This window comes from Suricata suricatta, chromosome 14 (assembly GCF_006229205.1).
Source record: "Suricata suricatta isolate VVHF042 chromosome 14, meerkat_22Aug2017_6uvM2_HiC, whole genome shotgun sequence".
In the NCBI taxonomy this organism is placed as follows: Eukaryota; Metazoa; Chordata; class Mammalia; order Carnivora; family Herpestidae; genus Suricata; species Suricata suricatta.
Genome location: NC_043713.1, coordinates 54,082,458 through 54,097,569, shown reverse-complemented (window position 1 = coordinate 54,097,569; position 15,112 = coordinate 54,082,458). Strand labels below are relative to the sequence as shown.

General features: G+C 42.9%; 1 protein-coding gene across 3 annotated transcripts in view; it reads left to right on the top strand.

Annotated features, from left to right (window-relative positions):
* The window catches only part of L3MBTL4 (L3MBTL histone methyl-lysine binding protein 4), a 354,831-nt gene extending 350,220 nt beyond the window's left edge, over nucleotides 1-4,611 (top strand). For 2 of the 3 annotated variants that reach the window (XM_029922679.1, XM_029922681.1), the window contains 2 exons: nucleotides 763-825; nucleotides 3,156-3,397. In XM_029922679.1, the coding sequence (XP_029778539.1) occupies nucleotides 763-825; nucleotides 3,156-3,320 (228 nt within the window). In that variant the 3' untranslated portion in view covers nucleotides 3,321-3,397. Of the gene's footprint in view, nucleotides 1-762; nucleotides 826-3,155; nucleotides 3,398-3,888 lie in introns of those variants that run through there. The other variant, XM_029922680.1, reaches the window with a different exon arrangement.
* Nucleotides 4,612-15,112: the final 10,501 nt, after the last annotated feature.

Here is a 15,112-nt window from a genome sequence, read left to right as displayed (position 1 = left end):
CCAGAAGTGGCCAGAATCAACCTGTCATTTTGGTCATTGAGAGTCTACACTTTATTACGTTTGGTCACTCAGCTCCCTAAAAGCAAGAATTGGGAAACACTCAGTAGCTTCCTGTGCTCATAGCCAGGTCATTGTAGGGTCTGCCTAATCACAAGGACCTGGGGGCATATGTGGCTGGGGATGGAAGGGTAAAGAGTGGGAAATGAAGTTGAAGAGAGGGACTGGGTTTGGAGTCCGAAAACCTGAGTTCCAAAATCATCCCTGGTACTTCCCGGCCATGTGTGACCTCCACTAAGTCATTAAACCTCCTCATTGTCAGCGATGAGGGAATTCACTCGGTATAGATCTCTTGAGTCTCCTTGCTGAGCATGGATGAGACTCAGATGGGGCCTCCGGGCTGCCCAAGGGCCAGGTGGCCAGATCCTTATCTCTGACGGTCACTGTGAAGACTGGTACACACAACAGGAGGGTCAGATGAGAGCAGGTTCCAGAATGCCAGCCCTGCACCAAAGGAGGCTGTCATTGTCATCGTAACCATAACCCGATGTAGGTCAGGCTGGAAATATGAGGCTAGAAGTAGATACTAAGAGGGGCTGGTCTACCTTCTGATCTGGCAAATGCTAACGTGACTTGGTAGTTACTATTTAAGACTCGAGCGTTTGAGGGATTTGAAGTATATTTTACTCAAACGTTGAATTACTACAACCCAAGAAATTATTTCAGGTGCATGTTTTAAGTCAGGCTTTTCATCTTGCCCTGTAGGTGGCTGAGTTTGTACAGTCGCTTCTGGGCTGTGAAGATCATGCCAAGTGCTTCAAGAAAGAGGTAAGAAATGCAAAAAATATAGGTATTTCCATACTTCTGGATCCAGAAGTGCTTTGTTTTCATTTACTTGCATGTAAATAAGAGCAGGCTGGGTAGGCAGGAGAAAGGGGTCCAGGCAGGGAAGAGCCTAGTGGTGCTTTGTCATAGAATGCTGTGGTGCTTGGCCGTGTGCTCAAGAAGTACACTATTTGCCGGAAGAATAAATGAACATGTCAATTACTTCATTCTTATGTGTGTCACGAAGGCCCCACCATGATGATTTTAGGTCTCACTGAGGACAGAAAGGACTCCTGCCACAAACCTGCTCCCAGGGAGGGGAGGGACTTGTCTGCTCCGTGGTGAGAGCGGGACCTTCCTCTACATCCCTGCTCTTCACCTGCTCCAAGAAGAATGCAGAGAAGCCACGAAGTCCTTCCATGGGGTTTCTGCTTCCTACCTGCTCTTGATTGGGAATGTACCAAACTGCTCATCGTCGGTCCTGGAATCAGGAGCCGGAGCTCTGGGGGCCCCAGCAGAGATCAGCGACAGAATAATAGTGAGATGCGGTGGTTATTGTCTGCTGCCGGCATACACGTACTGGGCCCTGTGCTGAGCACTTGACAGCCGCCGTCCACAGACCCTAACAACAACCTGTGTAGGAGCTGAGGCACAGCCAGAAAAGGGCAGTCTAGATGATTCCAGAGCCGCCATCATTGCTCCAGATGTCTCCAAGAAAACTACACTCCTAGAGACTCCAGCGTGTGGCACATGTGCTCCCTCCGCAGAGGTCAGGGCATGTATGGCTCGAGGAAAATACTCTTGGTCCTGGACCCCTCGTAGCCCGGCCTCTCCAGGGAACTCCACATCAGGGCCAGTGTGGTAGAAGTATGCGTAGCTGCCAATGAAAGAGGAGGTTCACCTGCTCTCCCCTGCGCCCAGCAAGGCTCGGGTGTGGTTGGCTTGGCCTTGCACGTAGGGGCCGCCCCCTGCATTAAGCAATGGCCAAGACCCGCCTTGCCCACAGGTCAAGTTGCAGGTCAAGTTGTTCCAGCCTGGCTCAGATCACTTACCCAGTCTCATCCCTCTTCTAGAACACACACACAGATTTCTCCCAGGAGACCTTTAAAGATTAGGATTCATGTATTTCAGTGCCTAGCAAAGATATCCAGGTGCTCTGTTCTCTACATGAACGATTCTTCAACAGATATTGTCATAAATGCACAGGAAGCCTGTTAACACTGTCTTAACACTTTCAAAACTTAGACTTTAATTTCAAAACCAGGGTCCCTGGGGGAATCCCGACTTCCTCAGTGAGACATTGACACTAAGGGTTTGTACCATTACTTAAAAAGGGTTAGAACCACACTGCTAGGTTCAGGGGAGGGTGTTACCACAGAAAACTCTTTCGTTCTGTCTTCCTGGTTCTAGAACCAGCAATCTCTCTGAGCCCGTTTGTGGAAGTAGGTGATGTGGGTATAGGACACGCCCACAGTGCCTCAGACTCAAACTCTGAGAGCAGAGCCCAGCGTGCTGCTGAAAGGGCCGCCTGGTGGTCACACCCCTTCCTGTGAATCTTGGAAACCTAGTACATGTCAGACCACAATATGTTTTAAAAGTGAATAAATAAAACATTTATTTCGTGTGTATGTATGCTGATAGCATTTATTGTAAAAATTTTTAATGCAGGAAGAGTTCAAAGGAGAAATCGAAAGTCACACCACTATTCCACCAACCACATCTAACTTTGCCTACCATTTGGCATAAATACTTCAAATATTTTCATTATGTATATGTATACAGGTGGTCCTGCACAGTTACTTTTCTGGATTAAAACTAAGCTCATAATTTATCATCATGTCATGCTTTGTTGCTTAACAATTGATGACAACATTGCTAAATCATTAAGTGTTTCATTGAGACATGAATTTTGGTGACTGTCTGGCCTCCCAGCCTAAGCGATACCATAATTTATTTACTGCTGCCATTTTTGAAATGCTGGGTGGCTTTCAGTAAATAACACTAGAGTGGATACATTGCACTCTGTTTTCTTGGGAAAAATTCCTGGAGAGTTACTTGGTGGGTGAAAGTAGATTCATTTTAAGGGTCTTGATACAAATTCAGGCCAAGATTTTTTAAACATAACAATAGAAATGTAACCTGGGAACCGTGAGTGTTTCTTGGATTCATATTTAACAGAGTGTTGGGGGACAGCGCAGAGTTGGGCAGAGGTTGGGGCCACGTGGGAGAAGGTGTCATCTTTCTCTGCCGGGAGGCTGACACCATTGGACGTCACACAGCTCTGCACCCAGAAGTTCCCAGAGGGCAAGTAAACCGTGTTTATTTACTTGCAGCAGATTGATGGCAAAGCCTTCCTGCTCCTGACACAGACGGACATCGTCAAGGTCATGAAGATCAAGCTGGGTCCAGCGCTGAAGATTTATAATTCTATCCTCATGTTCAGGAATTCCCAGGACCTCACTGAAGATTCTCTCTCAGGCCAAGAAACCAGAGGATAGACACGCCACCTGAAGCGCCGTGCCACCAGGACTTGTTCTCTCAGCAATAAACTTGGCCCCCATTAATTTGATTTTAATATCCTCGTATCCATATTTAATTTGGACCTTTAAAGCGGCTGTGGTTTAGATGTTCAGAGGGCTTTGACGGCTGATCCAATGCCAACCACACAGACGCCCGCGTGTAGTTTGGGAGCATCTTTACCTTCCATGGGGTCCTTTCAGCTCTGATGCAGCACAGCGAATAGACCCACCAATGGCTTTCTCCTTCACCGTTTCCCATTTTTCAAGCATAAAACTCTAAAGTGCTAGAATATAAAGAAAAACAGCATTCCCAAATACACAGTTAACGTTCCCACCAGAACACCTGAGCTTGGCCCAGATTTGCCGTCTGGGTGCAGGGAGTCGAAGAGACAGAGGCCTGGTGCTTGAAAAAGACTTCACGTGGGATTTTTGTGTGCTTTACTCAGGAAAGTGTGAATCTTTAAAAAAAATAATAATAAGCACATGTTTTCATGATGCATTAATTCTCCTTTCTGTTCCATGAATTGTTTCTTGTTTGCATCCCCAGTGTCTCCGGAAAGGTGCCCAGGCGCACAGCAGTCAGCCTGGGCATTGACCAGAAGCTGATCAGACCATCCCAAGGACCCACCCTTAGCACTTGCCAGCAGTGCCGGGCGGCTCTCTTTGAGGGCACAGGGAGACCCATCCTGCCACTGACAAAGGTTGGTGGGCCAGCCACCCACCTGCACCGAACCCTCCCGGCCTCCGTTCTGAGGAGGCCTTGGGAGGATTGGCCCTGCTCTCTCTCCAAGCATGTGTGTAGCTGGATTATATACCTTTATAGAGTCACACCATTGAAAGGCAAGATCTCTAATTTAGGGGGCTTCGTAGCAATGAGTTGTTTGAACAATTCTGATTTCTTGTCAGACCCTCCTCGTTTTGTGGAAGTGACTATATCTGAGACTCCCACAGAGTGGGTCCCACAACTTCGAAGTTCCTACACCCTGTCCTTTCCTATACCCACAGTACATGCCCCCACGGAAGAGGAGGTCCGTTGTTTTCCGGGGGTGGGCGGGGCGGAGACAAACAGACCACACCCACCTGCCTCATTCAGAATCTTACAGTTGAAGAAAACTGATTCACTTCTGTAAGAGGTGTGCTTAGAGGACCTTTATTAGACCCTTACCTAAATGGAATTTTAATATATTATTGGTTCATGTCAATTTTTGTTTTCTATGGGGTTTTGTTTGCTGTTTTTCTGCTTTTTTTTTTAATTTTTAGACTGCCATGTACAATTAAATTCTTGCTTCTACTGTGTTCAAATTTTAATATATTTTAAATGATAATAAACAGATAAAAATAAAACCCCCACACCACTGCCTTAATGAATATGTTGTTTTAACCTGTTCCCATGCCACCACTTTGCCAAGAAAGAAGTCAGCTTTTTTTGAGTACTTGGGATAGGTTTAGTCAGGGAAGCAAATTCAGCTGTTAATAACTTGAAAAGTTAAAATGGGGTTTTTAAATTAAAAAGAACCTCACAATTGTCCGTTCTATAGGCTTCACAGAAGACACGAGATGCGTGTTTCATGTATTTATTCATTTTTCAATGTTTATTTATTTATTTTGAGAGTGAGGGGTGGGGGTAGAGGAAGAGAGAGAATCCCAAGCAGGCTCCAAATGTCAGCACAGAGTCTGATGCAGGGCTCGATCACACTAACGGCGAGATCATGACCTGGGCGGAAATGAAGAGTTGGACGCTCAGGCAACTGAGCCACACGGGCTATGTGTTTCATATATTTAATACTTATTTCAACAGAAAGATCTAAAACAGAACAGACAACCCCAAGCCAAAGTAGAGTTGAAGAGTTGTGTTTCTAGATGACAGTGTGATCCGCCTGAGCTCTCTCCAGGGACCAGCCACCTGCCGGACACCCCGACTTGTCACCTGACACCTTCACCTTGTCAGATAGCCCATCCTAGTACCCTGACCTGAGTGAACAATAGCATAGCATCAGAGTGGCTACCCAAGTCAGGAAACCAAAACGTCTGGCTCTGTCCAGTTCTGTGTTATAGATTCACCCACCGACACGAACTTGCTGACGGTGGAGACCCACCAGGTGTGGGTCAGCTCCCGAGCTGGTCCATGCTGGTCCTGACCTCACCCCATCTCCTTCTGCCACAGCGAGTCCCTCCTGCTCCCATCCTGGGCTGGACCTACACTGAACTCCTTTCCCTCTCCAAACTCCCCCTCCTTGCAGGCCTCTCACCTTTGCCTGTGCTGCTCCTCCTGCCTGATGTGCTCTCTCCCCCTCTGCTCTGCCTGGGAAGACCCCACTGCAGCCCATCTCCCCATCACCGCTCCTCACTCACTGTCGTTACCACATGCATGTTCCTCCCCATGAGTCTAGATGGCCCGTGAGGACAGGCCGTGGCAGCCTTGTGCATCACTGCTCTAGCACTCTGTGCAGCACCGGGCACTTCATGGGCACACAGGCAGTTATTTGTTGCACCAGTGAATGAAGAGAGTCCATCAGATTCAACTTCAAATGCCACCTCCATAACTTCCTAAATAGGTGTAATTTGTCTGTAAAAAGAAAATACCTACCTTGAGGGATTTTTTTCTTTGATTTTGCAGATGTGTGTATGTGAATGTAGCCGACATAACACACATAAGGTGCCTGACAGCTGATACTAGCTGTTAAGTGTCAGAAAAATGGTAGCAACAGCAATCCACTTCTTTGGGTTTTGTTTTTTTTTTTTAAGTTTATTTATTTTTGAGAGACAGAGTGTGAGTGGGGGAAAGGCAAAGCAAAAGGGAGACACAGAATCCGAAGCAGGCTCCAGGCTCTGAGCTGTCGGCACAGAGCCTGACGTGGGGTTCAAACTCACAAGCCATAAGATCATGACCTGAGCCAAAGTCGGCTGCTTAACCAACTGAGCCGCCCAGGCACCCCAACAGTAATCCATTTCTTGAACATTCTTACAGGAATCCCCACACACAAACTCCTGAAGTTTGCATCAGTCCTGAGGACCCCAAGAGCCTCGCTCTCTCCAGGGTGGATGTGTGTTAGGGAGCCCAGAAGCATGGGGGGCAGACCCCAGGATGATCTCAGGGGGGGCTCGATTGCCCTGACTCAGACCTAACATGTCCAGCTTTGACTCCGGTCAGTTCCTTCCCATGCTCTGCAGACTGGCTGGAAACCTTAGAGTTGAAATCTTTCCACCAGGAGGATCCCCCCACCCTCAGGAGTCAGGAAGCATCCGGAAAGGGCCAGATGGTTAGAAAGCCTCAGCTGTCCCCAGACTCCACTCTCAGGCTCTTACTCTCCTCTTTCCTGATCTCCGCCTGCAATATGAGTGAGTCAAAGACCAAGCAAAAAAGTTGCCAAGAGGGCTTAAAGAAATACAAATGTCTAGGTTATTAGAAAGAGTCCCCCTAAAGGACCATTTGTATAGCACATCATGGGGTTGGAAATTCGATCATTAGTAAGGATGCTATGGGAGCTTAGGACTTCTGAGACCATAGTCTTCGAATGCCTTTCGTTTCGGATACTTGCTCACCAAAATAAATTTCTTTTACTTCCAACAACCCACAGAACTCCCAAGAAAAACCTCTCCTTAATCAGCTCTGAACACCTCTTTTCTCCCAGCCTGTGATTAGATCCTACCTTGGATAACCCTAGTCCTAAACAGATTCCAAGAGTGACAGCGTGCAAGATTAACCCCTGGCTACCCAGGGCTCTGAGTTGTGACCTCTTACCCTCGCTGAGTGCTGGCTTCTGAACATCCTGGGATTTCTTGATCCAGTTATCTCTGTGGAGTCTCCTGTTGAGTGCCAGGTAGAGGCAGGGAAATGTAGGGGGAAACGCTTGGGCTTCGGAGTGGGATCTGGGCTGGAATCAAGAAGCCTGACTACTGATCTAGAAATGTCCCTTAACCACCCAGCAAATGACCGACTTGCCACATTTCTCATTCCTTTTGAAATACTGAGTTTTCACTGCATTCCATTTTGTTTCATACCATTTTAAAGAATATTCCATTTGTCTCTGCAACTCCCAGAGCTGAAACATATATTCTTGAATATGAAGTGTTCCTATGAATATATTCTTAATATTTGAGAATACATCCTTCATGAATATTTTTTCTTATAAGTTCTTCTTAAAAATTTATCCACCTTATAAATATATTCATGAAAAATGTATTTGTTAATAGATTCTTGAATATTCAGAATCCTTTTAAATATATTCTTCCTATGAATAAATATATTAATGAATAATCTATTCAGGAAAAAAAACCTTTCTCCAAAACAATACTCTTGTTATATTCTCCTGGTCTCCCGTTTCTCCCCACCCTTCAGTTTGTAGCTGCAGCCAGAGGCTGAGACCACCAAATTCCTTAAAAATGCAGCTGTGAAGACTGCATGAACACCAAGCACGTAAAACTCCAGAGTTACACATGTGAACGTGCTCACTGAGCGCTCCGGTGAATGCTGATCACAGCTTGACTTCTCAGTGAGATCACCTCCTCCCAAGACTTTGCACCAGAGATCCCTTTCGGGCAAAGGATGGACTTTGAATCCAGTGATCAGGATTCAGTAAAACGCAGTTTAACTGCCACAATCGAGGGCCAGCATCCACATACCCGGTACCCAAGTGCCTGGTGCTCACATGCCCAGTGCCCGTGTGCCCGGTGCCCGAGTGCCTACCTGGGACGCACAGGCAAGTGTGGAAGGGGCAGGGCAGCTGTAAAGATGCAGTGGGTTTTTTTTCTTTCTTTCTTTTTCTCTCTTTCTTCTTCTTCTTTTAGAAAGAGAAGGGGCAAGTGAGTAAGGGGCAGAGGAAGAGGGAGAGATAGAGAATCCCGTAAGGGGCAGAGAGAGAGAGAGAGACGCGGGGCTGACTCAAGGTGGCGCTCATGCTAATCAGAAATGGGGCTCACTCACCTGATGTGGGCCTCAAACTCACCAACCACGAGCCAAAGTCAGGTGCTTAACAACTGAGCCACCCAGGCATCTAAGTCTCAGTTCTTGAGTGATGTCAGCTGAGGACGGTGGGCACATTGATTAAGGGCATGTTCCTTGGAGACTCCAGAACGCTGAGGGGCAAACCTATAACAACCCAGTTCCTGCTGACAGTGCCCACAGGAATGATTCAGAGGTGGAGAAAAGTTCAGGGAAAATGGTTATAGGGTTAGAAAAAAAAAAAAAGTAAGAACCACCATAAAAAAGAAAATGAAAAGCAAAAGGTAGGAGAAATATAAGACTTTAGTTTAAAATACTGAGTTATTCTCCAAATGGATCAATTTCATGGGATCAGCCTCATTGGGTAAGGTTATGCCTACAAGGCAACATGCATCAATTTCTCATTTGCTTCAATTCAAAATTAGATTGTGTCCCCTTCCACTGAGGAATCTAGACATCAAGGCAAATTGATGCACGAGGAACACAAGGGGAACACAAGGTGCTGGGAAATTCCAGGTAAAGCCAGATGTTCCCACAACGGATTTTTCACAAATGTTGAACCACGACGGTTAGCAATTGTATCAGATGGGGACTCTTTGGAAATACAGGAGCCTGTATTTTACTGGGAGGTACTGGGGCCTCAAAGGTCTTTTAGAAGGAAAATAAATTTAAGAAAAACATCAAGAACTGCTAGTTAATATTAACCCTGTTGCATTTTTTAAAAATAAATTAAAAGTGTGTTAATCGCTTCATCAGTTGTAGATGGGTAGAGTATGTGTGCCTTAGACTCCCGTGGAAGCAGCTATTTCTTTATAAATTGTTTTGTAATTTGGGCTTAGGATCTGCTCTGATGGTTTGCTTCAGAAGGCAGTGGGGAATTTGTTTTGTGTTGTTTTTTGTTTTTTTGGTTTTTTTTCAAGAAGGAGCAATTCGAATTTCATTTTGGCCTGGCCTCTCCATCAGAAAGAGTCAAACCCGTCAAAAATTAGTTTATCAAAGGGAAACTCACTCCGACGGGTTACTTGCTGTTGGTGATTGCATTTTTTCTTTCATTTTTCAACCACTTTGTAAAGTTAGCCTCCTGCACAGCCAGCTCACAATTCCTCCCTTTTTATTATTATTTTTAAAGACTATATTTGCTTTTCACATGCTGTTGTTAGTTTTAGTTTGAAACCTGAGGTTGCCCTTCCTCCATAGAGATTTACCCCATTGCCTTTTGGGCTAAAAAGTTAAGTCTAAGAGTAGAAGAAACAACATCAGGGGCGCCTGGGTGGCTTAGTTGGTTAAGCATCCAACCATGGCTGAAGTCATGACCTCGCAGTACAAACTCACAAGAGTTCAAGCCCCACATCAGGCTCTGTGCTGACAGCTCAGAGCCTGGGGTCTGCTTCAGATTCTGTGTCTCCCTCTCTCTCTGCTCCTCCCCAGCTCATGCTCTGTGTCTCTTGGTTTCAAAAATAAACATTAAAAAATTAAAAAACAAAAAAGAAGAAACAATATGGCAGATACACCTCCATATTGATTCAAAAATTGTCTTCAAATGACTCAGCAAATTCACCTGAACAGATGTTCTCATTTTTGTGTATTATTGAAATTATAAAACTCGTCCATTCATCAAATATTTATTGAGAGCCCCCTATGTTCCAGGCACTATTGGCATTTGGAATGCATCTGTGGACAAATAAAAAAAAGTCTCTGCTTTTGTGTAGCTTAGATTCCAGGGGCTAGAGATCACAAGCACAAAAATATGCAGATGACTAGGAGATAAAGAGAGAAAAGTCTAGGTCTCTTGTAATGGAAATATGATCTTGTTGGCCCACAGATCTTACAGACAGTGGCATCACTGGGTGAAACCCCCTGGCCTTTAGGAGTATGATCCACGGGACACACACCTGCACAGACCCACGTGTTGTTTCAATTCTTTCCAAACCTTTGTTCTTGCTCTGCTGTTGTAAACTGCAGCGATAGTCTCGTATCTCCCCCACGGGACCTAGAACAATCCTCCACACAAAGGTGTCTCTCTATATAATGCTAACTGGCTGGCTCCAGAGTGGGAATATTATTTTGAGTACCAGTTTGATGATAGCAATTAAGTAATCTGTTGCCAAATTTCCAAATTTCTTCTCTCCCCCGACCCCACTGCCTCAGATTCTAAGTAGCAATTAACAAGAAGTAATCAGAGATACTTGTAATGTGATTAAGTGAAAATTGTCATCGGGCAGGTAATTTTGAATACTACCCTGCTTTAAATACAGACTCATTAATTTTAGCTCAGTGGCATTCTAATATTATTATGCATACATAAGAATTTTAAATCTGAATATGTTTTCACATTGCTATGCTTGGTAATCCTGCCACCTGGAAAAAATATCCAACTAATAATTCTGAAGCCCTCCAGTAGGGTAGCTAAGGTTAATAATGTGATTCACAAGTATGATACTGAACAGAAAGGACAACACACTGATGAAAGGTGTCTGATATAAAGGTGGAAGATTTGACACCTTCTGTGAGTCAACTAAGGACCTAGAACAGGTCCTGCCTTACAGCTGTTTTAGATGTCTTCAAGGGGCAAATTTTTCAAATTGATCAGTTTAGTGCATGTTAATTTGCAAATTATCAGCCTTAGAGGACGCACAATGTGAGGAAAAGTGATAATCTATGTCTCTATCTATATAACGCCTGTCTAACATCAATCTATCTGTCTATCGGTCATCTCTAGACAAACTCTCTTAAACTGAAAAGTCTATAGTAGCGTGTCAAGGGCAGGCTACCATATGTGAACTTTTGGGGAAAAGACGAATTTTGCACATCTGGGTAGCTATTTGCAACTTCAAAAGTCATTCGAATAGAGCTTGTGACCACTCTTAGCAGACCTGGGCTGACAGAAATTTATTTCACCATTCGATCTGTATTCTTGGACAGACCATCGGAACATTCCTTCTGCCTTCAGAAGTAAACAATAAAGAAATAAAGAACTTGCTGATTTAAAAACCTTAAACTTGAGGTTACACACTCCATTTTTTATACCTATCTTAAGCCCGTGAAAAGTATTTGTTCCCACAAATCCATTTTGCCCTCATTTCCCATTTCCCTGTGGCCAATAGATAATTACACCCACTTTAGAAGCAATGTCATAGCTTTCTCAACCTTGATGAAGTTCTGAAAATGAAGTAACAGATAAATAGAACATGACTTGAGTATTTGGGTCATGTGATTATAGTCATCTTTATTGTTCTATTTCCAAAAACCCCTCGTAGAAACAATTACACAATCTCCTACAAGAACTCGTTCATGATAGCCCCTTAAAGAGAAGGATTATGTCTTGTGGAACTTTCTGCCACTCTCAGTGCATGGGCAGAACCTTACACACACTGGGCAAATAGAATTTTATATTTAACAGCAAGACGGTGTATTAAAGACACTCAATTTGTTGAAGAAATAAAGGAGAAAAAAGATATATTTTTTCAGACCTGGCTACAATCACTCCAACTTCAGTTCTGGCATCTGTTCCTAGAAAATCAGCTTTCATATATTTTTGAAGATCCTAATGAAGTTAACCCTCAGCCTTCTCTTTGCTAGACTCTTCCCCCTTGCTTTAATCTATTTCCATAGATTTTTAACTCTAAAATTGTCATGTTTCGCCTTGATGATGAATTTTGCTTTTTTCCCCAGTCTTTATCTCCATGTGCCTTTACTGCTCTCTGCTTCATCAAATTCCTCTCATCATCCCCGAATGGTCCTTTAGAAGCCACCTATTGTCACTCTGACCTATAACTTGTTTCCTTGAAAAGTTAATGATGCCATAGATATACTGGCTTTCTGTCCCTGTCAAGTGATCTGGGGGACCTGAGGTGGAAATAGCCCAGAAAACCACTGAGTCATGCAGCCCCGAGACGCCTCTCCAGAAGGAACATGGTGGGCCCACTATCCTGAAGACAATTCCCAGAGACTGTTATTTTGTTAATGGTTTGTAAAATGTTACACAAAACAAGCATCTAATGAAGAGGTATTAGGCTAATTAGGATCCAGTATTCAGGCTTAAGAGTGTTACCGGAGTCGTCCTATTGCATTTCCTAGGTTTGATATCCCACATGTCTAGTTATTTGAAGACTTTGCTATCTGGCCCATTTTATTTTCTTCCTCCCCAGTCTGAGTTTCTCCCTCACTTACAATTAGTATCAGTGATTTAGGCAACTCCAAGACCTCTTTCCCGCAGCACCTTGCCCCAGACTGCATAATGCTAACTAGCTGGCTCAAGAGTGTGAATATTATTTTGAGTACCAGTTTGATGTTAGCAGTTAAGTAATCTGTTAACAAATGTCCAAATTTATGGACCTTCCCCCTTCACCCCACAGAATCTAAGTAGCAATTAACAAGAAGTAATCAGAGATACCTGTAATGTGATTAAGTGAAAATTACTCAGCTACATTAAGTTGGTTGTGTATTGAATTGGAATTTCTTTACGAAGATTTTACTTTTAATCTGGTAACTGTCAATGACATAACTTGCTTCAAATGGAAACAACCCAAGTCAGCCATATCCTTTCTGGTTCTATCTTTCATGAGTATCTTAGGTCATTGGAAGGGACCCAGGTCTATGTGATCTGTGATAACATGGATGTGACAAGAATCAGTATGGACTAATCCAAATTTAGCATATGCTTCGCCTGAATGAGTATGTCAGCAAAGAGAGAAGTCCCTCATTGGTTGTTGTTGTTGACCTTGGGATGTCATCCATCTAAGAATAAACAATTCTCGGTTTATTTCACCTAGCACAATTACATAATTAGGACCCTGGTGGTAGAAAGGAAGAAGCAAAACTAGTTTATAAAAAGAACTCTAGGGAAAACTAGAGAAAGCATTATCTAATAATTTAATCATTCATTCATTCCATAATCATACATTTACTGAGCATCTATTTAAGTCAGACACTGTGCTCATCATACAAGCACAAGCAGTGACACCTGTCATTTTCATCTTTGAACGGTAATAAATGAACAATTGATTACATAAGCAAGCAAAAGTCAGAATCACAGTTTAGTTTTTGAACTATAAAAAGCCTTTCACAAATTCTGATAAAGTGTTTCAGAAGGTCTGAAATGTTTGAGTCACGTGAGGCTTTCTAAATTTTTTTAATGTTTATTTATTTATTTTGATAGAGAAAGAGTGAGCATGAAAGCAAGGAAGGGGCAGAGGGAGAAGGAGAGAGAGAGTCTCAAGGAGGCTCCACGCCATCAGCGCAGAGCCTGACATGGGGCTCAAACTCACAAACCATGATGTCCATGACCCGAGCCCAAATCAAGAGTCAGATGCTTAACCGACTACCCCACCCAGGCTTTCTGATTTTTTGTCTGCATCCCACAGAAAGGGATATGGCTAGACCACAACTTAGTCCACACACACACACACACACACACACGTTTCTGTTCACTTATATTTTTTGAATGCTGGTCCTAACCCATTAAAATTGATTTCATGCCCAGTGGGTTATAACCACAAGTTACAAAGTGCTATCATGAGGTACTCCACACCAGTGGCTGTCACCCTGGCTGAACATAATAATCACTGGAAGTTTCTTTAAAAATACCAATGCCTGGGCCCTACCCTAGACCAACCAAATTTGAATCTAGAGGTGCAGTTTGAGCACTGGTATTTTATTAAAGCTCCCCTTGTGATTCTAATGAGCCTCAAGGGTTAACAGTCACTGCTCTACATAATAGGACATGTCTTTTCAAAATAAATGACTACCTTAACCATATAAGTAATATGTGCAACTACTGAAAAAATTCAAATTTATATTTATAAAATAAAAACTAAATCTCTGGCTTAACTTTTTATCCCTCACTTCTGCTGTCTAGAGGTAAACATTACAGCTTCTTGTGTACCCTACCCCCAGATCCACAGTTTTCACAAGCTTGTTTCCAGATGACATTATTTTTTAGTTTTTAGTTTTTAAGTAGGCTTCATGCCCGGCACAGAGACTAGTGTGGGGCTTGAGCTTACAACCTTGAGATCAAGACCTGAGCTGAGATCAGGATTCAGATGCTTAACCGACTGAGCCACCTAGACTCCCCTGGATAATTTTAATGAGATATTGCCAAACTATAAAAATTCCTATTGGTATTTTGATGATTACATTGTATTTATGGATTGATTTAGGGTAAACTGATGTGTTTAACTTATTGAATCTTCTCCTTCAAGAATACAATAGATCTTTTTATTAGTTCAATTTTTTAAATGCCCTTTAAGAAATTATAGGTTTTTTAACATATATGTCTTATACAGTTATTACTCAGTTTATACCTAGGTGTCCTATCTTTCATATGCTATTATAAATGATGTTGCTTGCCTCATTATATTTTAAAGCTTATTACTGTTTATGGAAATGCTACTGAATGTGAATATTAATGTTGAAACCGGTCGACCTAACTGAATTATCTTCTATAGCTGATAGAAGTTCCTCCAGTTGATTTTGCATTTTCTATATAAACAATTACATAGCCTGAAATAGTTATAATTTTGTCTCCTCAGTTGAAGTATTGATACCACATATTTTTCTCTTATTTAACTGCATTGACTAGTACTCTCAGAACAATGAATTTTAGTTTGGAATGATTCCAGAAAATTACATCTATTATACAAATGACTCAAAGCTAAGAATTAGGTGCCTAATATATAGACATGTTAAGAATGAGAGAAAAAATGCAGAGAACTTAGTAAAAGCACTTTCAGTAACTTTCTTCCATTACTTTTTTCTTTCTTTTAAAGAATTTGGAGGCACCTGGGTGGCTCAGTTGGTTAAACATCTGACTTCAGTTCAGGTCATGATC